The sequence below is a fragment of the Oratosquilla oratoria genome, chromosome 22, assembly GCF_046742065.1.
Source record: "Oratosquilla oratoria isolate Oo_2021 chromosome 22, ASM4674206v1, whole genome shotgun sequence".
Lineage (NCBI taxonomy): Eukaryota > Metazoa > Arthropoda > Malacostraca > Stomatopoda > Squillidae > Oratosquilla > Oratosquilla oratoria.
This window is the reverse complement of record NC_134798.1, coordinates 46,116,246-46,143,882: the sequence shown is the minus strand read 5'-3', so window position 1 is coordinate 46,143,882 and position 27,637 is coordinate 46,116,246. Positions and strand designations below refer to the sequence as shown.

At 38.1% G+C, this 27,637-nt stretch overlaps 3 protein-coding genes across 4 annotated transcripts in view; 1 reads left to right on the top strand and 2 right to left on the bottom strand.

The window, feature by feature from the left end:
* Tcs4 (Threonyl-carbamoyl synthesis 4) overlaps window positions 1–2,615 on the bottom strand; it is a 7,807-nt gene extending 5,192 nt beyond the window's left edge. Inside the window, exons 1-4 of the mRNA XM_076205871.1 lie at window positions 2,216–2,615; window positions 1,567–1,700; window positions 1,272–1,396; window positions 598–726 (exon numbers count right to left, since the gene is read on the bottom strand). Coding sequence (XP_076061986.1) covers window positions 598–726; window positions 1,272–1,396; window positions 1,567–1,700; window positions 2,216–2,550 — 723 coding nt within the window. The 5' untranslated portion in view covers window positions 2,551–2,615. The remainder of the gene's footprint in view (window positions 1–597; window positions 727–1,271; window positions 1,397–1,566; window positions 1,701–2,215) is intronic.
* A 1,612-nt stretch (window positions 2,616–4,227) lies between these two features.
* On the top strand, window positions 4,228–10,998 carry Pdp (pyruvate dehydrogenase [acetyl-transferring]-phosphatase 1-like protein, mitochondrial). Of its 2 annotated transcripts, none has more exons than XM_076205868.1 (3): window positions 4,228–4,646; window positions 7,896–8,085; window positions 8,728–10,998. In XM_076205868.1, exons 1-3 carry the CDS (start codon window positions 4,413–4,415, stop codon window positions 9,891–9,893), a joined length of 1,590 nt encoding a protein of 529 aa, XP_076061983.1. In that variant the 5' UTR covers window positions 4,228–4,412; the 3' UTR covers window positions 9,894–10,998. The 2 variants fall into 2 exon arrangements, with proteins under 2 accessions (XP_076061983.1, XP_076061984.1); XM_076205869.1 differs by lacking the exon at window positions 4,228–4,646 and adding an exon at window positions 4,768–4,963.
* A 1,232-nt stretch (window positions 10,999–12,230) lies between these two features.
* Window positions 12,231–20,911, bottom strand: Faa (fumarylacetoacetate hydrolase). The gene is made up of 8 exons (XM_076205870.1): window positions 20,696–20,911; window positions 18,785–18,895; window positions 17,799–17,920; window positions 17,210–17,350; window positions 15,638–15,888; window positions 13,362–13,568; window positions 13,037–13,185; window positions 12,231–12,893 (listed from the first exon to the last, which is right to left on the bottom strand). Exons 1-8 carry the CDS (start codon window positions 20,894–20,896, stop codon window positions 12,696–12,698), a joined length of 1,380 nt encoding a protein of 459 aa, XP_076061985.1. The 5' UTR covers window positions 20,897–20,911; the 3' UTR covers window positions 12,231–12,695.
* Window positions 20,912–27,637: the final 6,726 nt, after the last annotated feature.

Here is a 27,637-nt window from a genome sequence, read left to right as displayed (position 1 = left end):
CTTGTCTCTAATTGCCAACTCTTGTTTCATGAAAGAACTGAGGAAAAATAATCAAAATTCATGGAGACCGGTATCTTGAGCCTGGTTTTAAGATTAATGTACCTGTTCCTTGAGGCTGTATCTACAGATGGAGATAATGGTGTTAATTGGTATTCAAGACTGGCAGCAAAATGTTTCCACTGAATGGATTAAAATATATAATATCTATCTGAGGAGCTAAGACTAGAGGGTAATAAGGGTTGTGGATGAGAGTGGGTGCATGCGCTTGACTTGGCTACCTCTCTTATATGGGGGAAGAAACCCTGGATATATAGATAGATAGATCTATATACCAAAGGCTTCTTCCCTCTCATAAGGGAGAGAGTAGCCAGCCAAGGTATGCACCCTCCCTCACTCATCCCACTCCTATCCATCACTAATTATTTCTCTTTTTTCTTAGCTCCTCATGGATGAAAGGTTATCTCGATCTCCTGCCCACTGCAGCAAGACACAGCACATCCACAGCAGGGCTCCAGCACTTCATTTATACCCAAAAGTACCTCATACAAAAATATAATATAATAAAAATGAAAAGATGAGGTAGGGGGTTGTACCAACCTTATCCAAGGCTTCTCCAGGTGCATCATCGACTGACTTTCCTATAATGTTCCAATCAGTGAGTGATTTGGCCAAGACAAGCAGACAGTGCCCTCCAGACACCAAAAGCACCAGGAAAGGAAAATCAACCTAGGAAAAAAAATAACAATAATAATAAGATGAATAAATAAACACAAATTAGCCATAAAATGTTTGACATACTTTGTTTTCAGTAAATTAAGTACCATATCAAATTTAGTATCATATAAATTAAGTACCAAGTAAATGATTTCTATTGTTTAAATTTATTTTGAACACACTGGTAGAGTTAAGTAACAATATTCTCCAATAACACTAATTTTGAATAAAGTACTTTAAATATTGTGTGTTTAGATATACATACAGTAACTGAGCCTTGTGACAGCACATGGACAAGTGGGCAAAATACTATTTTTGGGGTGACAATTAATTATAGCTATATATGCAAATAAACAGTGTAAATAAAAAGTCTGGTTATTCCCAGGATATTTCATTAAATTACTGGCCAAGACAATCTTTCCTTTTGTCATAAATAGAACTGCAATATTTACATTAATGACATAGTTTTGAAACTTAGTAGACCAATATTGAAATCATATCTGTGACATTTCTTTTTCAATTATATTAATAATCATCTAAATACTGGAAGCCAATACCTGTTCCACCATCCTCACAGTAAGTGCATGTGCTTGCATATGGTGAATAGGGATAAAGGGTCTTCCACTGCTAAGGGCCAAATTCTTTCCATAATTTGTTCCAACCCATAAAGAGAGTGGTAAGCCTTTAATGTACAAAACAATAATGCTTCAACCAAGAACTATAGTGTTGTATTTTTAGTGAAACTTTCAACAGCAGTTTTGTTCTACAACATCTAAGATTTCTTTTTCCATGTATGTATACATATAAATATATATCTCAAAACTACAAATATAATGCAGATAAATTCCTTACCTGGCTGAACGGTGGTTGCAATAGCATCTAGCTCTTCAGCAGTTACTTGAGCCTTCTTCAATGTCTCTTGAACAATATTATCTATATGTTCTACATGTAGGTTTCTAGCCACAGGGGGCACTATTCCTCCATGCCTATTTTAAGAAAAAAAAAAAATTAACATTCAATCTCAAGATAGCATTCTGAGTATTTGCTTATAATCTTAAATTTACATATCCTAAGTAACATACTTCCAAACATTAAATTCATAAATGTTAACAGGCATGCATAAGCCAGGTGGGAAGGCTTTGCCTTAGCCACTCAAACCCCCACAGGGTGTTTATAACCTAGACAGAGGTGTGTGTGGATGGGTGGAGGGGATTCAAAGCTCCTCAGACCCCTCCAGTGAGGTGACTATTACCTGAGGACTAGCCCCCCCACACATCACAGTAGGGTGCAATTTACATAAGTTTGGGGGGGTTTAGTTTACCATCCAGACCCTCAGTGAGGGTATTCCCATTATTCAGCAGTAAGAAGTATAGCAAAGTATTTTCCAACAATTATCTAGTGAAGAAAAATATCACATCAGGTTTAAAGTAAAAGTTCATGTGTGTTTTATACGAAAATAGTACCGAATGAACTAATGAATTGGACCTTGGTATCAACTTACTCAAGATGAACCTGTAGCTGGGAATTGAGACATTCACTTATAATATTCCCATCTTGGTCTACTATTGCTGCACCGGTGTCATCACAGCTTGTTTCAATGCCTAATACTAACTGTCTTCCAGGATTAGTCCTTTTACAGAATTTTCGTGAAATCCGACTTAGTGGTAGTAACAGAGAACTTTTATTTGATACTCGTAACCCACTGATTGTTCTTTTTGGTAACTGGAATTTACCATAACATTGTTTCTCTATTGTCATACCATTAAAAAGAGCCCTAGTTACTCCCCTACATGATCTAGCATACTCTTTCCAAATGCAATAAGTTACACTCATCATGGTTTATATATCGGCTCTCCTTCGTCGCCTGCGAAAATAATGTTTGTAAACATTAGGATGTTCATAGCCCAACATTGTAAGAACACAAAATCATCCCGTTCTTAGGAATAGATGAATGCATTCGGAAACTAAATTGTTGAAGAATCTGGATATTATTTCGAGTTTTTGACTACTATGTTTAAATATTTATCATGTCTAGTACGTGGTCAAATGATGAAATACGTCTCAATTTACCGTTTCGATTATCTTTTAAACCTATATTTTGGTTGCCGCCAAGCGATTTGATTAGAATAATTATTCTGGTGAGTCTACAGTTTTATCTTTTAGACGAGACCCGCGGCCCCGATATAAGCGGCCACAATCACGTGAAGTATAACAATTGTTGCCGCAACCCCTTGGCCGGCAACAATCCCCAGGCCCACCCGTACATCTGAAAAGTAGTGGACTGCATGTGGTGTGTTAGTGAGAGAATATTTCTATGTCACCAGTTTATAGTAGTAGTTACAGTTGATATAGAAAATAATGGAACTTGCTTGGTAACTGAGTGCCAGCCACTCAGGGCTGCACGACAGAGGTGAGGAGGGTTGACATATTTTGAAGATATGCAAGGTACTTCTCGTAGAACCATTACTTATAGGTAATCAACACTGATCCCTCACTCAGAAAACAAACTTTGAATTGTAGTGAGTAAAATCATGCATTTAATTTAAAAAAAATTATTCTTAAAAAGCCGCAGGACATTTCTGTCCTAATATATATATATATATGTGTGTGTGTGTGTGTGTGTATATATGCGAGTGATGGGTGACTAGCGTTACTTTTATCTGTCTATATACCAAGAACTTTCCCACCATGTATGGGAGGTAGCCAAGTTAACTGCACGTACCTCTCCCACCCATTCCACTCCCATACACTCACTTCCCCACTCTGATCTTAGCTCCTCATGGATGACAGGTCATCCCTGTATCCCGCCCACTGCCCTGGGTCAGAAGCAATGCAGCAAGACACAGTACATCCACGGCAAGGCCGCTTCATTTAATCGGTTATTAGAGGCTGTAAAAGTAACATTTAGTGAAGTGTTGCTTTTATAGCATCTAATGACTAACTTTTCGAGTGCATTTCAGCAAAGCGTATCTACAAAAATAGTAGAACTTTTAAAGAATGGAAAAATGTAAATACCGCATATATTTTTTCAGTAAGTACTCCAAAAAGATTGTTATATTAATCGTGTTCTAAAATATAAGCTGTTGTCCGCGCAAAGTAAAAATTCATTTGGCGATCAATGGAAGTTGTATTTTTTTCAGCGACTTCTCATAAAATATTAACGTAGTAGGTACATTTTCACAAGATAGTATCAATCAGCTGATACATTATTGAAACGTCTGACTGCTTATTATCAAGATGACTCTCTCTTCAAATCATGGACTGAAGTATTCTAAGATTTTATTTAAGTTCTACAAATATGGCCCCAAAATCCCAAGGATTTTACGAGCTACTAGTAAACTTTGCGCACAGTACCAATATAACGATTCCTACTACTCCTAAGTCATTCAAGCATTTAGTCAATATTCACATATTGTAAAGTTACTATTTTATTTTTATCAGTATATACATGTTCATTATATACTACGGAAGATTAATTAAATTAAGCATCCAGTTATATTTACCCTCCCTTCCTTCTGCAATTCGTCTGCAATAGTGCAATTTGTGAATTTGTTGGTCTGGGATCGTCAGAAACCTTGTCAGGTGGTTAGGAAGAGACAGTTACCAAGCAGGAATCTAATTAATTTTTTTACATCAAACTTTTATATTTACGGCTGATCCTATAGAAGGTTCAGACGAAGCTGGGAAGAGCCGTTGTTATGGCAAGGGTGTTTTTACCACTCTTTCAAGATGTAGCGAAGATATTAAGCAGGCCAAATGTAATTGGTCAGGGGGGAGATTTGAGTGTGCATCATAATGGCCAATCACGGATTCGACAGAGAATTTGTGGTATTAATTCGTTGAAGGATGTAAATACCCCAAAGACATTTGTGACTTCATCTAGTCATTTAGCCCGTGAAAAATACCCAAGGCCTAAGCTTTCGCCACAACAGGTGAGCGTAGGGGTCAGGCATTTAAATTTAATATATTATATGCCATTCCCAGCTTTCTTTTATTTTTTTTATTTTCATGTATATATAATGTGTAGTATATTTTATATTTTTTTGTTTTGTTTATTTTTTACCCCTGTACCCCACCGAAGGAGCATGGAAGTGACTAATATTAATTAGAATTAATTCTAGTTTATGTCTGACACTCAGGCACAGGAGGAATTATTTGGTGTAGATTCATGAGAAGAGGTACAGCACAACAGAATGAAGAAAAATCTGGCAGTAGCTACAGTGAAAATGTAGCCTTCCTTTTGGCATTGGTACGAAAGAGATGAATGGCATGTCAAGTCAATTAATTTTGTTATGACTTATGCTGTGAGAGGTTGTCTTAGCTTAATTTGATACGACACATAGTATTATCCAGTTTTCAGTCTTCATCTTTTGGGTTTTTCTATACCCTCGACTAAGGCTCAAAACATTACTTTTGTGACTCGTCTTGTTCATGTATTTCAATGCTAATTTAGTATTTTCACCATACAGTTACTATAGTACAGCATGCTATTTTCACCATACAGCTTCTTGTGGAAATAGACGTGGTGATGTTTTGCTAAATAGGTTAGGGTGGTTATTGCGAAATATTGACTAGAATTTTTTTCCCCAATAGTGTTAGCGAGAATTATATTGTCTGAAATTAACCAAGATTTTTTTCAGTTCCATGGAGACAATTCTGTTGTAATCTTAATGTGCAACTAGATTGTAGACCATTTAATGAAGTTTATACCCAAGCAGGGTCGTACACTGCGCATGCACAGGCCTACATAATGAACTTGATTGGCAAATGCACACAGTATGCCTAGAGTACATCACTCCAGATACCAGAGCTCTCTCCAATGGGAACTATTTACACTCCATGTTCAATAACTGTGCCTCCTACAACCAATAATTTACATGTAAATCAATTATGATATATACTCATGTATACTTATGAGTGTGTATGATGTGTGAATGTTCTAAATACAGTTACATAAATATAAATTGTATGGTAATAAGGTTGTTAGTCTGAAAAGGAAAGAAGCTATTTATAGAACCTTTGTGGTGGCAAGATGCATAAATGTGTGTACATACATATTTACCTAGTTGTATTATATGGGAAGAGAGCTTTGCTCATAGTGAGCCGTCTTTGTACATTTGTATTTGTGTGTCTACTTATATTTCTAAGTATGTAATGCATGGTTTAAGGTATAACATTTCAATAAAACAAGAAGTTGTCATCAAATTTCTACTAAAAGACGGTGCTACCTATGATTTCCTCATAAACATGAAGTGACTAGTAGGCTAGTCTTAAATTACTGTACAGTAGAAGTAACAATGTTACTGTTCTTATCTTCATAGTTTGTACACATTATTTCAATTTCTTTACCATAACATCTCTCTAGTGGAAATATTAAATTTTCTTAAATTGTTCTGTTTCTTTGGTTTTCAGATCAGCTTGGATCAAGTTATACAGTTGTAGGGTACAGTTTTCATAAGTTCTTTCTCAATCATTTTACATGAACATGCTTCAAACATTAAGCATTTGTTTGATCCATGTCTTACTACAATATTTGTACATATTTTTATCATCATCAATGGGAAGTATATGCCAGGAGGTGCATCTTTTTGCTCAAATGCTATCTGCATTCTCTGTGGTTTCTCTGAATAAGCCTCCATACAATTTACCTTAGTATTCCAAATGGCCCTGCAGGATCGGGACATCTCTAACCATGAGTTCTGTGGATGCACCTTTCATCTTCACTGAGGATTGTCTTGTGGAGACAACTGTATGAGTGGGATCAACATTGTAGAAGTATGCCACATGCCCATATAATTGCAGTTGATGTTCAAAAATTATGCTGATAATTGGCCTTGACCAAGTCTCACAGAATAGTATTGGTTTGAAAGAGTTGTACTGATGATAACTCGTATTTCTTCAATGTCTGTACCAAAGACATCAAGACACTTCTTCAAGTCTGCATTGTCTGTCTTACAGCTGTACATCAAGAGAGGTAGCATATATGATTTAGAGATTCAGATTTTATAATCCAATCAGTCGTTGACTTTATGGGGCTCGAACTCGGATTGATCAGGCTTTTTAAATTTTCAAATATGGAAGTAAACTCACGTAAACATTAGATGGGTGACCACCTTACACATGGGCACTGTATCACCACTATATTCCTTGCAGTCCACTTTCCCATCCCAGATTGGAATTACCAGCATCTCTTTTTCCAGTTAGAGTTAATTGTAATGGACTGCTAATTGACAGACAACACTGTATGCAAACCACAATTTTTGTCCTCACCTCCAGCTTGTAGGAACTTCTCAATGTTAGAGATTCCAACTTTTCAGTCTTCTACTTATAGCATCACTAACCTCATTCAGAGAGAGTGGAATTTCATCTCAATAGATCAGTAACCATTACTCAAACATCAGCCAAAGGAAGTCAATGTGCACCTGCTCAAATTACTCAGATCACCACACTGTAGATCAATCCATGTCTGACACAAACTGCCCATTAGCTGTTAGACAATTGTCATTTGGATGACACATTTGATCAGTTTCTTCTGGGCTTAGTAAGCATGTCAGAAATCATTCACATTGAAATGGCCCTTGATGTGCTCAACAATCCCCTTACCTCCTTTAGCTCTCCCCAAGAGAGCTTAAGTCCTGTATTGGTCCAGGTTTCCAGTCAATATTGCAACATGTCTAGTCTCAATATTCTTCAGTGTCTCATGTGACACCACACCAAGTTCCACCATTTTCCAGTATATACCCTTCCCTACTAGCTAAACCAGCACTGTAAACCTAAACTATATCTTAGCAGCACAATGTTCTCCCTAAGGATAGAAGTGCTGGTTAATTGTCAGCAACAGTACCTGCCAACCTTCTCAGAGATATCTGTGGAAGGGCCCAAGAACTTGCCAGCCACTGTGGAGCTGCAAATGTTCAGCTGCAGTGTCAAGACTATGATTAATATTGGAGAGCAGATGTCGAGTATGGGAATTACACACACACACTCATGATTTATTAGTGCTATAAAGAAATAAAAAATGTAGCTAATCAATTTCATCACTTGCAAAACATTGCAGTGTTAATAATGCAGAATGTTACAACAATGGCAGAATGGAGAGAGTAGGCAAAGTATATAGTGCTTCTTGTAAGACTTGAGAAAACATCACATCAGTTTTTTATATTTATGTGTTATTTACATAGGTGTCCCAAGTGCTACGTCACAATGAGTACACCATTGATCTGTCTGGCAGTGAGGAGAAAGAGCAGAAAATATTTCTTGGAGGTCGGATGCCAGGACCTCACTCTGTGATGTCAGTAGACTCAAACCAGTTGGCATCCAATGTTCCAATTGAAGACAAGTTGGCAGCTGCACGCTGTTTGTGGACAACAGGTAAATTTCAGTTGTTATATATAATGTTTCATTATTTTTTTGGATTGAAAGCTATCAATGTGGTCGGCTTTGGATAAATAGTTTTTCCCACAGCTGTATATAAAGAAGCGATACTTAGTTTTTAAGTTACTTCTAACATGAGTAGCTGAGGAGGAGGTCATCATGTGGTGAAGGAGTGGGAGTAATCCAACTTTGACTGTCAGGTTATGCTGTTGAAGTGCTGTGCCTTGCTGCACTGCTTTTTCATTTTTTCTCAGGTAGTATGGTGAGTGATGTACTATTGATATTGAATATGGTGTGATTGATACAGCCACCCCTCTAATAAAGGGGAAAGACCTTTAGTACTTGTATCTTTATGTATAAGTCAAGATTTTTTTTTTTCCCCTTCATTGTCATCTTCCTCTTCTTGCAAATAGGTTTAAATAGGCCCAACATTGTATTGACTAACATCATAGAAGTTGTCCTTAAATTAGCCTATCAAATTTATTAACTGCTGTTGGGCAAAAATATTTCATAACTTGATATGATAGCAGATCAGTAAGTGCACTGTTTTGGAAAATGTCAAAATTTGTACATGTGAATTCAAATAGAAAACAGTTTCACATGTACATTAGGAGGAACTAATTAGTTGTCGAATTTCAGGTTTTCTCTTTGGTGTGTTTGATGGCCATGCAGGACCAGAATGCAGTATTGTAGTAGCAAAACGTCTCTTTGACTACGTAGCAGCAGCATTGCTTCCCAAAAGTTCTCTTCAGCGCCTACTTGCCACTTGGAAAAATGGAGAATGTGCAGCTCTCACACACATGTATAATGACACGGCAGACTTTGTACCAGAGGTACAGAAAGTGTATCAGGAATCCTTGCGTAACTACTGCCAAGATCTTCTCAACGAAAGAGACAAAGTAGGGGGTTGGACAATGGAGGAAGCATTGATTGAGTCATTTAGACGGCTGGATGAAGACATATCGCGTGAACTTCTTCAGAATCAGGATCCTCAATTACATGAATTATTTATGGGAGTAACAATGTCAGGTTCTGTAGCATGTGTTGCACACATAGACGGACCACACCTTCACGTAGCAAATGTTGGCGATTGTCGAGCTGTTTTAGGAGTCAGTGCAGAGACTGGGGGTTGGCTTTCCCAACGTTTAACTAATGATCATAACTGGGAAAACCAGTCTGAGTTAGATAGGGTTCTTGAAGAACACCCACCTTCTGAGGCTCACAATGTAGTAAAAAACCAGAGACTAATGGGAATACTTATGCCTTTCAGAGCCTTCGGAGATTTTAGACTCAAGTGGGACCAAGAAACTCTAGAAAAATTTAATATATGGAATGATTTGGTCAAACATATTCCCCATTACTTAACTCCACCTTACTTAACATCAGCTCCTGAAGTGACATACCATAGGCTTCATCCCAGGGAACGATTCTTAGTTATTGCCTCAGACGGACTTTGGGAGAGCATGGATGCTTACGAGGTAACAACTCTTGTTGGTGAATACATGTCAGGTAGACAGACACTTCAGCCTGTAAATTTGCCTCACAGACCAGTCAAGTTAAAAGAAATCGCTGAACTTTTAACACACAGAGAAGCTGGTTATAAATTAAAACCCATAGATACAAATGCTGCGACTCACCTTATCCGTCATGCTCTGGGAATCACGGAGACTGGGCTTGATCATGCAAGGCTTTCTCATTCCCTTGCATTACCCATAGAAGTTCGAAGGTATTTTCGTGATGATATCTCTATACATGTAATTTTCTTTGATGCAGACTTTTTAAGATTGTGTCCAGTAGAACTGTGAATGTCAATCCATTTTTCAGTGTAATGTAGCCAAGCATAGACTGCTTCACTGTTTGTATATTCAGTAGACTGTTGGCACTAATATTAGCACAACTTTTCTACCTAATAAAATGTTACTTAGTTGTAAGATTCGAGTGCAAGCCTGGGTTGTAAATAAAGATTATGTTCTCTCCATTTTGTTCAGTTTTTTCTTTCTTTCTCTTTCTTCCTGCACTTAATCAAATGTTTGTCCAGTCAGCAGCTCATGGTTGTAGAGAAGAATGGATAATTAATTTATAAGCTGTAATGTCAGAACTAACAAACTACTGGTAGTTTAATTGATAACTTCATATTGAAGGGTTGTTATATATTAGATACAAAAGATCAGTTTGCCAACAGGTTAGACTTAGAGTTTTACATCTGTTTGTGGCAGTAGAACAAACTCCATGTACAATCGTGGTCAAAAGTCTTGATTCACCCCTATGGGTTCCACAATGCATAAATAATAATTTGGTGTCAGGAATTGGCACTGGCAGATTTACAGGGAAGCGATTAGGGCCGTGTCCCCCTACCCCTATCTCAAGAGGTATGTTGGGATTTCTTTATAATTCCTGCAGTTGTTTTAGTGTGGTATCCATATGGATGATTGAGGTTCACAAATATTCATGAGATAAATACAAATTGTTATGTTACTAATTACATTTACAGCAAACAGCATGCATTGATCAAATGTGGAGTTAGTTGTTGTTGTATACCAGGTGTGGAGTGTGTGCTGCATTAAAATTGTGCAGCTCATTATTGACAGAGTTGAAGATTGGGCCTTGGATCATTCAGTACACTGCTGGACTTTACACCAACAAGACTTAGGTTCAAATCCTGGGAGCTGTGCAGTTTCACTATGAGCTATTTAACTAACCTTCTAGTGTAAGATGACTTCTAGCTCCACATGCGAGAAGTGTGCTTCCTCCGCTGCAGGTGTGCTTGCATAATAATTTTGTATTTGGTTTGTGAACCTTAGCATTTATACAGCCACTATATTGAAAGAACTGGAGGGAATTACTGAGGGGTACCATTATATCTCTTGCATGGGTCATGTCCCTTTTACTTTATTGACCCCCCTCCCCCCATTAATAACCCTAGATCCACCTATAGGTATTGGAGATATTGTCCTTCACAGCTGTTACCATCATATGGCATTTTCTTGCAAAAGAAATGTATTAAATCGACAAACACATGCTTATGGAAACCTATAGGGTGGTTCAAGATGAATCGAAGTGTACCTAAATGTATTATATTGATGATGACAACTGTTGCCTCAAGTTTCAGTGACTGGAAACCTGTAGTCCAACAGCAGGCAGCAACATTGCCTGGATCCTTCCATAGATCTCCCTGGGAAGAGATGTTGAACTGTTGTCATTGTTGTATTAGTGTGGTCCTGTTTTCATGTTACCAACTAGTACCGAGGAGATGGGATCTGTTGCCATATGTAAAATCTCCTTTGTGTGTGGGAAAAAATAAAAAATAAATAAATAATATATATAATCAAATAAGAGAGAACTGTAGCCCTGGTCAGAGATTTCATGGCAGTCCTGTTCTGATAAGTTTTGAAGACGGGTAGTGGAGAGAGGATTCTCCTCAGCATCCATCTTGCAGGACCACCATATGCAGGTGCCCATCATTGGTCCCTGTAGTATTGTACTAACTTGTGAAAGGAAAGTTCATGTGCCGAAGTAAGAGTAAGGTCCACAAATGTGTACTGAACCATTCAAAGTGTGAAAATATGTGGTGAAAGTAATTGTAAACTCTTTGTTCTTATCAACTGTAGAGTTGATATTGGTGCCTTTTAGATAACTTGGCAGTTGTATCATGTATGTACATACCAATGGCCTTTTTTCCCCAGCTTGTAAGGGGAGTGGCCAGGTCGACATATTATTGGGAATAAAGATTACTGAAAACAACCTATGTAGTGTTGATAATACTTTCAGCATTAGTCCACATAAGATGCCTTGTCTTTCGTATTTTATTGCTTTGACTTTTGATGCATCCTCTTCCTCCTAACCCCCAAAATTAAGAATATTTTATTTATATTTTAATTTTTAATTTGCAATTATATGGGGAGGTAGAAATTTGTTCAACTCCTAGTCATTGGATCATTGGTGGCATTCAATCATTGCATAGATTAAGGCCTGTCACACAAAACAAGTACAACTGTAGATATTGTTATCTGAAGGTAAATTTGTTATAATAAATCAGTGATACTCGGGTTTTCTATTCCTAATGCCTTTGTTGTCAAACTTAAACAGTTGATTAGTTTCTCTTTTAACAGTCAATAGCATTTTATGGATTACAACCTAAACAATTATGGAATATAATTTTATTGCATTGTTCCCAAGCTATGAAAGCTTTCACAAACTAAGAAGTGATAAAACAGTGACAAATGTCCTATTGTTGAATTATCAACTATAAAACCAATATCTCTTGATTTATACCAATAACCTTTTCCCCCTTATATGGGAGAGAGGGGTAGCCAAGTCAATACATGCCTTTATTCTGGAAAAATATGGAATACTCTGCCTGTATATGGCATTTTCACCTTTACACCACATGAGCAAAAGTCCACATAAAAATGTACAAACATGTAACAAAAGGCTTTTCCCTCCTAGTATTATATATATATATATACATATACACATATAAAACATAGCTACTGATAGTTAATTGAATAACAACTAAAGATCTGGTTCTTTGAATAACAACTGAACATCTGGTTCTCTGAATCACATTAAGGTTTTCTCAGTGTTCATAATATTCGAAGTTGGGATTCCTACTGCATTGTTAGGGCTGGCAGGATTTTCCCTGTGCAGTTCCCAAAGCCAATCCTGTAACCATCACCCTGGCAGTAGCCAGTGATAATCACTTCATCTCCATCCTGGAGGAACTTGCGTGTGTTGCCGTTCCCAATATCTACTGTCTTGCTTCCTCGCCATGAAAGTTCCAGCATTGATCCAAAGGAATCTTCAGACTAGAAAATGAAATAGAAAGATTGGCTATTATTGTCAGCATTGGGCAATTTAATGTTGTACTTCTAAATTTATAAGAATGTTTGCTATCAATGACAGAATAACTGTACAATATGCAAACAACTTGAAAGTTGTAAGCACATACCGGCCCAGAAATGGTACCCGAAGCCATAAGATCTCCTGGTTGAACATTACAGCCTGTAATTGTGTGGTGGGCCAACTGCTGCTTCATGGTCCAGTACATATTTTTGAAATTACTCTTGCATACAACTCCAACATTGTTGGTGCCCTCCGCTAAAAGGAAAAGGGGAGCACGTTTGAAAAGCCTTTTCAGCATTAGAATAAATAAGAAAACTGGGACAACATGATTTTGCTAAAAAAGAATGAAAAAATGCAACATAAAAAAGAATGAAAAAATGTAACGGATTTCTAAACAGCTTTCTAGACAAAATATTTGTATATCATCTCACCTTTGATACCAACTTCAAGATTGATGTTGAAATTGAACTTGTCTTCATGATGAAGGTACGGGAAAGGTTTTGGGTCCTGTGCATAGTTGTCAACCGCAAAAGGCATGAGAGCATCAACGGTCACTATCCAAGGAGATATTGTTGTGCCAAGATTTTTAGCCAAGAATGGACCAAGAGGAACATACTCCCACTTCTGAATGTCACGTGCTGAAAGAAACCAAATTTCATGAGGTCTTCAATTATAAGAAGTCTAAAGATGATGAGACTGACAGGCTGGCTAATGAATAGATGAAATAAATGAATCGGTACCAATTTAATCCCAAAACTGGTTACATACATATGTACACACGAAATTCAAGCTAAGTGTGATAAATTGGAGAGGATACAGGACCCAACAAATGCTGCTCCTTTCCTGTATATTGCAGTTAGGTACAATTAGGTAAATATATCAAAAGGTCTTTTCCTCTTCACAAGTGGAAGTACCCAAGTCAAAGCATACATCCAAAACCTAACAGGCATTCATTCTACTTCCTATCTCAGTACCTTGTGGATGATGGGTCATTCCTGCCCCCTGCCACATTGCACAAGTTAAAGGCAGTGCAGCAAGACACAGTACCTCTGCAGCAGGGCCTAATAGCCTGAGTTGGTTCATCCCTACAGCTACATTACATGGTAACCCCCCTTTCATCCATTATAAAAATTACAGGGAATAAATGTAGAAAATAATTTCTTAATCCATTTATGAGCACACTCTACTCATGTGCTTTGCACACTCTCTTACTTGCTGAACAGACATTCCTCTTGTACCCAATGCCTCTTTAACCTGGCCCATCCACATTATTCTTGGTCTTCACCTTATGTTCACCTAGTTATAAACCAAAAGGTCTCCTGTCGGCATGCTCCTCCTTTGTAATCCTTCACTTCTGCTTTCCACATTTCCTGCTAGTCTTTCCTCGTTCATTCTAGGTAAAATATTTATACTTGGTTGTCACTAACAAATTTTAAGTCCTATGAAAACTATATTCTTCACCAGGGAGAGATGACAGATACTTCAAGATGGATGTCAAACAAATCTCCCTAACATCATCTTCAAAACTTGTCAACACTTTCATCTCAATCTAGAGGTACAGCCTCAAGGGGCTGACACTCAGTCCCTGGATTAGACTCATGATTTATGTCAACTTTAACTGCACTTTCCTCCACCTCACACTACTAGTAACTGCTTCTCTCTTTCTGTTACCAGCTATCTATCTATATATGGCAAGGGCTTCTTCCTTCTTTATAAGGAAGGTTCCCAAGTCACAGGCACACACCCACTCCACTCCCATCCACCACCCTATTAGCTCCTTGTGGATGATGGGTCATCCCTATCTCCTGCCCACTGCCAAAGTCAGAAGCAATGCAGCAAGACATAGTTTGCCTACTGCAAGCTAATGACCTAACAACAGCTCCACACTAATACAGCAGACCAATGTTTCTTCCTAGGGAGATCTATGGGAAAGCTCAAGGAATGCTACTGGCTATTGTGGAACTGCATATATCTGATCAGTGGAATTGAAGACAATTATCATTATTATATTTTTTGTCAAAGTTATAATGAAGATTTGAACTAAGAATGAAAGGAGAGAATTGAGGAAAAAAATTCTATGAACTCCATTGCTTCATTTAGCTGACAAATACAAGCAATTCCTTCAACTTTTAGTAATAAAGCAAGTCTAATCTGCGAAAACTTGCTCATATAGACATCTTCAACTATGACTTTAGACATCAAAATCAAGACAAAGTTATCTCAGGATTATGGGTTTAAATAACTTGAAATACTATGTGCCAAAATCTAATGACATCTTTATTCCCAAAAATTACCCTCTCAAATGGAATCCACCTGAATCCTATGTATCTTCTAAATCAGGGTTCTCAACCTGGGGCTTGCGGGACAGTTTACAGGAGTACTTAGATGACTAGCAAGAGATGACAAACATTTTAATATGCATGTGTAGTATTACTCTACATAGTTTTTGGTGTCGATGCTTAACTGATGAAGAAAGAAATTACAATTTGAACCATTTGATATCCATTGTGGTACCATAGTATGTTTAATTAGCCTTAATATATTTCCATTTTATATTCTGTGTCAGGTTAATGTGGTACGGGTTGATAGTCTCTCGGGGTTTATAATGGGAAAAAGGTTGGGAACCTCTGTTCTAAATCAATAGATATAGTAATATCACAAGCCTTCCAATAAATCTAATAAAGTTGTCTTCTTTCAAGGTACTCACCACTCCAGTCATTCATGAGCACAAGTCCAAAGATATGTTCATGGGCCTTGGAAATCGGGATGGGACTTCCAAGTGAATTTCCAGCACCAACAAAGAATGCCATCTCTAACTCAAAATCCATGAGGCGACAGGGACCAAACGTTGGTGGTTCATCATCTTTAGGCTTTGTCTGTCCATTAGGTCGTCTGATAGGAGTTCCGGATAAAACCACACTTGAAGCACGACCATGGTAGCCTACTGGTAAGTATTTCCTAAAAGAGTACAAATCTATTTTAGTACAACAACTGGGGAAAATTTCTTGACATTATTCTAAAATAAATTCTAACAATTCTGAGCAGTAGGACAATATGACTCATATTTTATCAAATCCTATATCTGCCAACAATCTTTCTCAGTGCAACTGAAGAATATTAAATGTGAATTTATTGTTACCAATCAGTCGTACCCAGTAATTTTGCTCTATACTCATTAATCATAAAGTGTAGATCCTTTTGCTACTTTCTCCTTCCCCTCTCACATCTCTTTAAGACTTACTCTTTACATCCAAATTTTCTTTCCTCTCCCTTTCATAATTTTTATACTCCCTGTCTTTTTCTTTCCCCACCTCCATTTTCCTTTCCATTTCCCCTCTTTTTCTATTTGCCCCTGTCATGCACCAGCACATACAGGTCTTCTAATGGTTATTTTTTCTCCTCTTATATTCTTCTTTCATCCCATTTTCAATCTCCGTTTTCTTTCTCCTACACTTGGCTTATGCACCCTTTGGATCAATCTGTTCCCTTCCATTCTCTATTATAATGAATGTACAACATTTATATGTACATATTTATAATAAGGTCTTTTTCTCCTTTACAAAGGCACAAACTCCACTCCAACCCATTTCATTCCCACATACTCCACTCCATTTATAATGTAATTCATGCAATACCAGCCCAAAGTAATCATGACAAAGTTTCACAATAAATTTGAGTACTTAGGACCTCATAAAAAGTGCATTCCCAAAGTGTATGTAAGGTGACAGGTTATTGGTTGTCATGAACTACAGTTTACTGACATTTCTGGCATTGTGGACAATCTTACAACCCAATCATACATGGTTGTACATGTGGGAAGCAAAAAAAAAAAAATTGCACAACTTTCTGCTAAATATACATGTTCCACAAGCAACTTTTCTTTCTTTTTTTTTATTTCTTTTTTTGAGAGAAAAAAAAAGCATGTCTTAGTAGGTTTTTTCAATGTTGTAACTGTAGATAAGTGTATAAGGCTTACACACATATACCAAAAGGCCTTCTTCTCATAAAGGCAGTGGCCAAGTCAAAGCATACATTCACCCCACACCCATCCAAAACCCATTCATTCTAACACCTCAGGGATGAAGGGTCATTCCTGCTTTCCACTATACCATCCAGGTCAAAGGAAATGCAACAAGACACAACACTTCCACAGACAGGTCTGACATGTTGACAACTCACCCCCATTCCATCACTCATTCACTTAAAAGAAAAAATTATGGAGCAAGGATCATAATACATGAATACGATGGTATAAAATAGGAAAAATTAATAGACTCACCAGTTTGGCATGAGTGCATTCTCCTTTCCACGAAACATGGTTCCAACATTGGTGGCGTGGTCAATGGAGGAGTAAAAGTCTGTATAATCACCAATGTTTGCAGGAAGGTGCATGGTAGCAGAATTCTGGGGAACAAAAGCCCTGAAAGGAATGAAAATATTTCAATTTCTTTCAGAATAGCCTGATATCTTATTCATACGCAAACAATTTCTCTTTGTCTTGTGAAACCATAACACTACTGATTTCCATAAATACATCTATTATTTAATCAGATTCACTTTATCTGAATCTCCAAATATCCTGACATTGTTAATCATAACTATTTTGGAGGTAATTATTATATCTAAATTATATTTCATTGCAATAAAAGAAGATGAAGAATTTACATTTGAAAAAAATATATAATAAATAAAAAAAAAAATCAGTTCTTCTGAGTCATTTTATGGAAGACCACAAGCAGGTCCACTGGTCCCTCCATCTTTAATTTATTGTGAATATGAAGAACTAACAAATAAAACAAGACCATACTTTCATACTTACTTTATGTCTATTTCTAAAGGAAAACAGAAACTTGCACAATCATACATACCTACATCTAAGGTCTACATTATCACGTAGAGTTGGGTTATTTTCATCAAGAAGGGACTGCAAAGTGCTTCGTGCTTCCTTCCATGCTGCTGGGCCAAGTTCCATAAATTTGTTTAAACTACCCTGAAATTGAGAGAAAGTATATTTGAAATATATATATGCCTGTATTATCATTATGCACGAGGGGATGGAGAGGGAGGGGGGTCACCAATTAAATTAAGTGGCCTTGCTGTGGATGTGATGTGTCTTGCTGCATTGCTTCTGACCCAAGGTTACAGGGATGACCTGTCATCCATGAGGAACCAAGATGAGAGGAAGGAAGGGGTGGTGGATGGGAGTGGAGTGGGTGGGGATGAAAGGGGTGGGAGTATAATTAGGCCTTTTGACTTGAGCTACCTTCCTGGTAAGGAGGAAAAAGCCCTTGGTATTATTGTATTATTATTATAATTTTCATCATTACTGTATTATTATCATCATCATCATCATTATGTGGCATGGAGGATGAGTAGGATAGTAAGGAACAGAGGGAAAAGTGGTGAATGGTAGAATGAAGAGGTGAGGATGGTGGAGGTAGAAAAAAGGGAGCATAAGAGGAATAGTTACAAAGAAGTAATAGGGAAGCAAACAAGAGGTACAGAAGAAAGTGGGTAGTAGCAAAATGCAAGGTGAGGTAGACTTAGAGGAGAGTGGATGGAAGGTAAGGTATGTGTTTGATGGAGAATTAAAAAAAGAATATATGAATAAAATAAATAAATAAAATAAAAGTATGTTATGTAAAGAAGTAAAAAGAATGACGGGAGGGTTGAATCTGGTACATAACCATTTCAAATTATCAAATTGTTATATAATTAATCATGAAGCTGCCTTTTTTCTAAACCCTACAGTACTTTAGTATTAGTCAATGGTAATTTCCACAAAATTAATGTTTACAATGTCAAATAATGACCATTATACCTTCAATATCTTACACATAAAAAACATACTTACCCTTTTAAAAACATTCTTGTTGTTCTTAAGTTCATCTCCTGTGAAAAGATTGGTAATGACTGAGAGGTCAAGAATAAAAGTCCCAATGGCAACACCAACACGAGGACATGGCTGAAAAGACAAGAAATTGTCTTCAAGTCATATCTGTGAAGTACACTGGGATGCATATACAAACTATAAATTGTTCAGAAAATTATCAAACATACAAGAGAAAAATAATCAATATATAATGATTCCAGCTCCAGTACCATTGTTCTATTTTTGTAATCCCCCACTTCAATGGGAAATTACATGAGGTCAAAAATAATGAAAAAATAAAAAAAAATGGAAACTAGATGTATACTAAGACTTTGTCCAACACTTATGCTTGGATCAATCAATCAATCAATCCAGTGCCACAGTTCTTTCTTAGAAGAGACCTGCCGTTCCCATTCATCACTCAGAGAAGAGATTTTGCAAAACTATCCAGTTTTCTTCATTAATGTTTCTTGAAAATTTCATTTTAGTTCTACATTTTATTATTTCCACGACATAGCCTGACTCCTAGAACTGGTTTACCAGCTCTGGCTGTTAGTTTCTGCTGTAGGAGATGTGATGGGGAACGGAGACGGCCCTTCATTTCATAGCTGCTGAGATGAAAAGGATGCGAATGATAGATGGTAAGAGACATCGAACTATCTAGACTAGTGTATGCCTTATGGTCTATTTCAGTCTCCTTCATTCTTATGTTCAATAGGTTCTACTTTACATGTGTATGATGTAGAAGTGTACTTCGGCTCAGCCACACCCTCCCTCCCAATCCACAGTAAAGGCCATAGGGTGGAAGGGAGAAAATTATGATGTGGGGTTACGGACTACCGTTGTCCTGTTTATGTAGGGTCTGATGGCATTAGCCAAATATGGTAAAATGCTCCAAATAATAATTATAGCGTTAACTGCCAAGAAAAAATATAAACATCGCCGCAAATGGAAAATTGAGACAAGAGCCTATATCTTATATTATTTAAAAAATAATTATTCGAAGACCCTTCAGCTATTGTTCTATGTTTATGTTGTCAAATTAAAAATCCCAATCAAGTCGGTGTCTGAAGTTATCAATGTTTAACTTTATTGGTGATCTTTGACATTCAAATAGTTTCACTACGAAATATCACTTGAATGCCAGACGCAACTTTTCCGTTGGTTTCGAATGCAGCCAAGTATTAAACTCCGTGGCATCCTCTCATTACTCTTCATTACACTTAATTACTTGTTCTTTTTAACTGTTATAACTATCATAATAATTAATCATGTAAACATTACTGTTGGCATTACTATCACTCGTTCTCATTACTACCATTACTGTTAACTTTAACTATAACCACCATAACCATTGTCTTCATTATACCATATATTACCATTCCTATTATCATCACCATCATTAATTTTGTCCTCATTACCATAACTACTATGAAGCAGCACCAAATCATTTAATTCTGCTGTAAGAAACCATTCAATAACTGTCATTAAAAATCGCTACATGTGTGAAAACCGTGATAGTTTTCCCATATACTAGAGTCCTAGATGTTCCTATGCTAGTCCTGGCGGAAGCTAGTACTGCAAAACTAGTTTACATTCCTATACAGGCGGTATATCCTTAGGGCAAGCACGCGGGATAACCCCGATATAAAAACTTCTATAAATAGTAAAGTTTTTAATTAAACATCATGACAGAAATGTTCATAATTATCATATATCAAACTGTATTATATAAAACTATAATATAAGAACTCAATTAACCTATTCAAGAATATTTACAATATATAGCAAATGCGGGTTCATAACTCGTATACAAACTGGCATGCGACTACCCGGTAGTTTAGCCTTAAAACTAGATCCGATAAATCTAAAACTTCCATTAGAATTACTCACATCATCTTCAGTAGAAAATATTCCATATGGTAGATTTTGAATTGGAAAGTGACTGTCTGGAGAAACTTCAATAAACGACTTCATTTTTCGAGATGAATCGGTTGGATGCTCCTTACTTCTCTGTCGTTGGTCGTGTGGGAAGTGCCCCACGCTGTGCTGCTGTTTCCAAGGCGGCGGATTGACACAAGATTGCACTTTCATTACATATTACTTATATTAAAACAAAAGAAAATTGTGACATATTAAATAAAATTTAACAATTTGAACTTATATGATTAAGATAAACACAATACGTGACCAAAAATAATTTACAATAACTTCCACATGTCAAATAAAAATAACACTTGTTGTGGCAGTTGACGAAGGTGTGTCGACCTTGAGCTTCGTGATTGGTCGGCTTCGCGTCGTCTGCCATTTGATTGGCTGAGAGGAGGGTGTGTTATAAATGGTTTGAACATTTTACAAAAAAAGAAATACTCCTGTCAAATACTGGTAGCTACATTTAGAGTAGGTCGCAACATCCGTCATGTTATATATAAGCACTGCATGATGTCTGTATTATGAGCGAGTACTTACAAACAGAAATACACACATATATGAGCTCTGAGCTCCGGGAGGGAAATAGTTGTCGATCACGAGCGCAACACGTGATCTAAGACCATGGTGAATCACACACACACACACACACACACACCACACACACACACACACACACACACACACACAGTACGTCTCAATGGTGGGTACCCTACAAGTCCCAGGCGCGGATCTAGGAACAAAGTTTGGGGGGGGCCCGACGGCAGAATTTTCGGTTGTTTAACGAGCATTAGCATTACCGTTTCTCCACTCACGGGATTCTTATTTGTTAATAACTGGCGGACTGACCTAAATGAATGGGCATAACCATCTGATACAATGATAATAAAAATGGATTATAACATGGATTAAACATGGATTATAAAAATGAAATAGTGAACTGAAATGAAATCGGGCCAAAGCCAAAAGGGGGGGGCCCGGGCCCCCTGGGCCCCCCCCTTATATCCGCGCCTACAAGTCCCACAGACGGTAGAATCATCTCCTTGCTGCTCATTTTCAAAACACAATCACCTCATTTCCATTCAGAGACGCAGCCCCGAGGGGCTGACATACAAGCCCAGGGCCTCTCTCAAATATCTTTAGCCGGTGACAGTCCCGAGGATCGTTGAAGGTTACTGTGGGGCTGCGGATGAAATTCGAAGCATTGATTATCATCATTGTAACCAATCACTTGACAAACATATAATTAAGGATTACTGGAGAACATAAGAATGTTGTTTTTTCACTTCATTAAAAAGAAAAAAGAATCAGAGTTTAAACCGTCCTAAATTGGAATATGCAGTAGTGCTATGTTTTCCACACAGAGTGGAAAATACAAAAAATATCTAATATATATATATATATATATATATATATATGTGTGTGTGTGTGTGTGTGTGTGTGTGTGTGTGTGTGTGTGTGTGTGTGTGTGTGTGTATTCACTTGGTCTTTGGATCACGTGTTGGACTCGTGATCGACAGCTATTTCCCTCCTGGAAGAGAGCTCAGAGCTCGTAGGTCCGATCTATGGGTAATGCTATGACCTTGCACACACACACACACACCCAACTCCCCGCCCACGAGAGTTGGAGTAACACCCCTCAGCGCTGCGATACTGATATTATTTCAGCCCCGTGTGTGTGTGTGTGTGCGTGTGTGTGTGTACTAGAGGAACTACACGTGCCCGTTCTTATTTTTCTTTCACTCCATTCCCTTTCATAAATTCCTATAATTTTTCTTCAAAACCCCACCACCTGATAAAAGGTTAAAAAAGAAATAGGAGCGATAACAACAACAACAGCAATAATGATAATAAAAATATTAATAATAGTAATAATAATAACAGAAGAAGAAGAAGAGGAAGAAGAGGAGGTAGAAGAAGAAGAAGATGAGGTAGAAGAAGAAGAAGAAGAAAAGTAGGAGGTGGAAGAGGAAGAAGAAGAAAAGTAGGAGATGGAAGAAGAAGGTTAAAGAGGAGGAAAAAGAACAGGAGGAAAACGAAGAAAGAAAACAGGATGAAGAAGAAGAAGAAGAAAGAAAGAATAAATATGTCAAGAAACACACCTTCCTTTAAAGGTCAGATATCAACAGATATACCATTCACTAAAAATCATCGAAAAAGTACTTTTTAAAAGCATACAAATAAAGTTTTTACCTATTACAGAAGAATTTATTCAGAAAATTCACTTTTAATTGCGCCTCGCATACAACTTTCCCGAAGTCTAGATATTCAGAATAACAATATTGTTTGTTTGGCAACTGTGACGTCACGAACGCGGAATTCCCCGAACCTTTCCCGAAGCGCACGGGCGGAATGTTTCGAATAGCAGACGACGCAATGAAATGAAGACAAAAAGACAAAAAGTTATGGAAGTCTTGATATCTGATCTATAAAGGTCAGATATCAAGACTTCCATAACTTTTTGTATTTACAGTTTAATGTACATAAAAAAACATACTGACAGTATTCTATATAATTCCACCATCTACATCTTATCAAATTTGGCAAAAAACAGTTTTGTCTTCATTTCATTGCGTCGTCTGCTATTCGAAACATTCCGCCCGTGCGCTTCGGGGAATTCCGCGTTCGTGACGTCACAGTTGCCAAACAAACAATATTGTTATTCTGAATATCTAGACTTCGGAAAAGTGGTATGCGAGGCGCAATTAAAAGTGAATTTTCTGAATAAATTCTTCTGTAATAGGTAAAAACTTTATTTGTATGCTTTTAAAAAGTACTTTTTCGAGCAATACGATGATTTTTAGCGAATGGTATATCTGTTGATATCTGACCTTTAAAGACGCCCCAACTCCTGGAATAGCCTGGACGATGATACAGCCCCCAGCTGGAACCACAAACGGACTTAAAACGAGGCATGGGGAACGAGAGACAGAACCCCTCCAGCATAGCTACCATCCTGTATACAACATTGAGGTAAACCCACACAGAATACATTATGCAAACTATGAGCTCTTACTCGGTACTAGAGAAAACGTGACATTATTCCGTATTTCTTAGACTTGGCTAAAGCATTGATGTTCATCCATCCCATTACAAGTGTAGGAATTCATGTCTGTATTTCTTAGACTTAGCTAAAGCATTGATGTTGATGTACACCACAACAAGCGTTGGAATTTATGTCCGTATTTCTAGATTTTGCTAAAGTATTGGTCTTCATCCAACATAAAAAGTGTCAGTCACTCAACCAATCAATCAATGAAGAAAATGCCGGGATCCACATTTCGACATTCTATTCTTGAAACGAGTTCATGTGTTTCTGGTCACTGATTCCACATTCTAAACCAAAATTATTGCTATCTAAAAGGCCTTGGAGGCAGAACTTAGAAGGAAGATCTTAGAGGGGGACTTTGGAGGGTGACCTTGGAGAGGGACGTTGGCAGGGGACTTTGGAAGCCTTGAAGGGAGGCTTTGGGGGCCTTGGAGGGGGACCTTGGAGGCAGAGGGGGGCCTTGGAGTAGGACCTTGGAGAATGGCCTTGGAAAGGGACCTTGGAGGGGAGCCTTGGAAGAGGACATTGAAGGCCTTGGAGGGGGACCTTGGAAGGGGACCTTAAAGGCCTAGGAGGGGAAGCTTGGAGGACCTTGGAGGCCTTGGAGAGGGGGGCTATGGAGCAGGACCATGGAGAACGGCCTTGGAAGGGGACCTTGGAGGGGAGCCTTGGAAGGGGACCTTGAAGGCCTTGGAGGGGGACCTTGGAAGGGGACCTTAGAGGCCTAGGAGAGGAAGCTTGGAGGAGGACCTTGGAGAGGGGCCTTGGAGGAGGACCTTGGAGAGGGGAGCCATGGAGCAGGACCTTGGAGAATGGCCTTGGAAAGGGACCTTGAAAGCCTTGGAGGGGGACCTTAGAGGCCTAGGAGAGGAAGCTTGGAGGAGGACCTTGGAGAGGGGCCTTGGAGGAGGATCTTGGAGAAGAGCCTTGGAGCACGCCCTAATCATGTGATCTGGTCCTGTGGCGACATACACGGAGGACTCGAAGTCTGTTATGGACAGCCTGAGACACCCTCGACCTAGCGATGACCTCCTGACCTCCTGACCCTCCTGAAGAAGCTCCTGCAGAAGTAAGACAGGACCGACGCGGCCACGGCAGCGGTTCGCCAGAGACCCACGTAGGGTGTTGGCATGCCCTGAAGCAGTAACCATCTGTAAGAGACCATAAGGCCTTTCGTGGAACTGCCTAGTATAGGCCTTATGGTCTCTTGCAGTCTCCTTCATTCTTATCTTCAAGGGCCACGAAGTCACATCACCACTCGAGCCCCAGCGCTCGACTTCGCGAGGTCCTGCTTCGCCGACTGCGCCTAGAGGATTGCTGTGTCTGGCAGGTCACAGGTCGTGGCACTGCTGACGACTTGCAGTGCCAGCACTGTCACGTCCCAGATATTGACTTGCGCTATTGATACTGACCTGCGCGATTGACTTGGAACTTTGTACCTGACGGAGGGAGAGCCCACGATACCCTAGGGCAGCGTTTCTCAACCTTTTTACCATTGCGTAACCTTTAAAATAAATTCCATATATATATATATATATATATATATATATATATATACATATTTATATATATTAACACAATATATATATTTTTGTATATGTATATATATATATATATATATATATATATATATATATATGTTGGTACATTATTACAATAACCAAAAATAGGTCGAGCGTGTTTAATTATATTACGTTTATGGAAAAAAAAAGTACATTAGCTTATCTCACTTGTTCTCGCGGAACCCTTAGGGAGCTTTTGCGGAACCTAAGGGTTCCGGGATCCCTGGTTGAGTAACGCTGCCATAGGACCTTGTCGGCAGCAGCCTCTGTCAGCTACAAGCCCATAGGAGCTGCGTCGGTTGATAGCGTCACTCCTCATCTTTCCGCCAACACCAGGACTTAAAATAACAACATAGTGTGTCTCATAATTAATACCTCCTTTTACCTATCACTGTATTTCACGGCTCTAGCTGCCGTCAGTCGATTTTACTCATCTAAGGGGTAGAAGATAAATCGATACCGATTAAAATCGCCTGGGAGCAGGTTGGAGAAATACCAGTCAGAGAATGGGGTAAAAAGTTTAAGAATATTCGCCCTTTTGCTAAAGTGACACAAGGCGCATATTCGCCTGTCTTCCCTTATGTCAGACAACTATTTATATTCAGCATACCAACCTGTAGGGACGTGACTGGACCAGTAAGGATGTCAGTATTTTACTCTCACTTGTTCATCTATCGACGCACGTCCTTATCCATTTTCTATTTATTTATTCATTTACTTACTCGATTTATCAACTTCATTTTCTTTTTTTGTTTTATTTAGATAGTGTTATTTTCAATTCCATTTATTTATTCTATTTATGAATTGATTTCCTTTCATATCTAATTATATTTGTTTATTTTTACGTAGATATATTTATAGGTATTCGTTGCCTTCTCTGCAAAACTACTTGGATATTGTTTTCATGTTTTATATTTACTCTCTGCAAGCTGAGACTATACACGCCTTTCAACGTACCGGTGATAAATTTCTCTGTGAGCTCTTTGCCTCGGGTATACTGATCCTACCTTTCCTCAAATGACGCATAAACCATACGTCTCCAGTCCTTCTGAATATGAAAGACTGCATGCTTGGCTCCCAATCTTAGATTTTTTTTTCAGTTTTCATTAGGAATCCTTCTGAGTCGTCGCGGTCACCACAGTTGTCGACATTCCGTTTATTCAATTCTCAATGAAATTGCGATAGAAAAAAAATAATGAAATAAAAAATAAATAAGTAAGAGACATGAAATGAAATATTCTTGCACACCTCCACAAAGATTTAGATAAGCTTTATGACTGGTACCTAAAATGGCAGATAGGATTTAAGAGTACAATAAATTCATCGGCATTCCTATCCATGTGGAAAATTTCGCACCGATGTCATACGATTTCTCTGCTGTTGTTACTGTTGTTGTTGCTGATGATATTGCTGTTCATTTTGTTGTTATTGCTACTGTTGTTGTTGCTCTTATTGTTATTGTTCTTTCTCTTGTTGTTTTTGTTGTTGCTGTTGTTACTGTCTGGCTGTGCAGTTCCTCTCTGGAGAACGCCATAGCTAGATCGGGGTTTTCCCACCAATACTTTATGGAGTGTAGCCTATCCCGCGCTGTTGGCGTGCATGCTCGTGTACAATGCAGTCTTCTATATGTGTTGTTGCATAGTATGGAGTGAATTGTTACATCCTGGAAAGTTCTCTGCGATGCGGTCATCCAGTCTATTCTGGTAATTTAGAAGGACTGGATGGGGGAGAGGATTCGGAGGGATGGATATCAGGGGGACGGGCATGCAGCAATGTGATGTGTTTCAGTTTGTTGATGGAACAGTGAGCGATAAGATTATGGATATGCTTCTAAAGGCGAGTGTCTGTCGAGGAAGAGAAGAGAGTATTATGGTGTTCCTACTGTTAGTCTTCTTGTTGTTATTGGTTTTGTTGTTGTTATTGTTGTTGTTCTTGTTTTGTTGATGTGGTTGGTACAATGCCATGCACACCTCACTCTCATGCCTACATTCTACTTGAGAGTAGTTTATTTACCTTTTGCCGACATTCGGGTCCCTTTGGAACACCACGAGGTTCCGTGGCTGTGCGGGTGCCCGCTGATCGCAGCAAGTGACGTCAAACATCCACAGTGTATGCAAAGTGACCTCCCCTCCTACCGAGAAAAAAGAAAAGAAGAAAAATAAATATATATATATATATATATATATATATATATATATATATATATATGTATGTATGTATATGTTTACTTTGATTTTTTTTATTTACATATATCTATGTATTCATTTATTTATTCATCAATTTATTTCTACTTAT

What these genes read in the sequence shown, in the direction of transcription:
- Pdp (XM_076205868.1), top strand. Translation starts at nt 4,413, where the DNA reads ATGGCAAGGGTGTTTTTACCACTCTTTCAAGATGTAGCGAAGATATTA. An exon ending in CTAAGCTTTCGCCACAACAG is followed by an intron (nt 4,647 to 7,895) that starts GTGAGCGTAGGG and finishes TTATTTACATAG; the next exon opens with GTGTCCCAAGTGCTACGTCA. An exon ending in ACGCTGTTTGTGGACAACAG is followed by an intron (nt 8,086 to 8,727) that starts GTAAATTTCAGT and finishes GTCGAATTTCAG; the next exon opens with GTTTTCTCTTTGGTGTGTTT.
- Faa (XM_076205870.1), bottom strand. Translation starts at nt 20,896, where the DNA reads ATGAAAGTGCAATCTTGTGTCAATCCGCCGCCTTGGAAACAGCAGCAC. An exon ending in AATGTAGACCTTAGATGTAG is followed by an intron (nt 17,351 to 17,798) that starts GTATGTATGATT and finishes CATTCCTTTCAG; the next exon opens with GGCTTTTGTTCCCCAGAATT. An exon ending in AATGCACTCATGCCAAACTG is followed by an intron (nt 15,889 to 17,209) that starts GTGAGTCTATTA and finishes GTACTCTTTTAG; the next exon opens with GAAATACTTACCAGTAGGCT.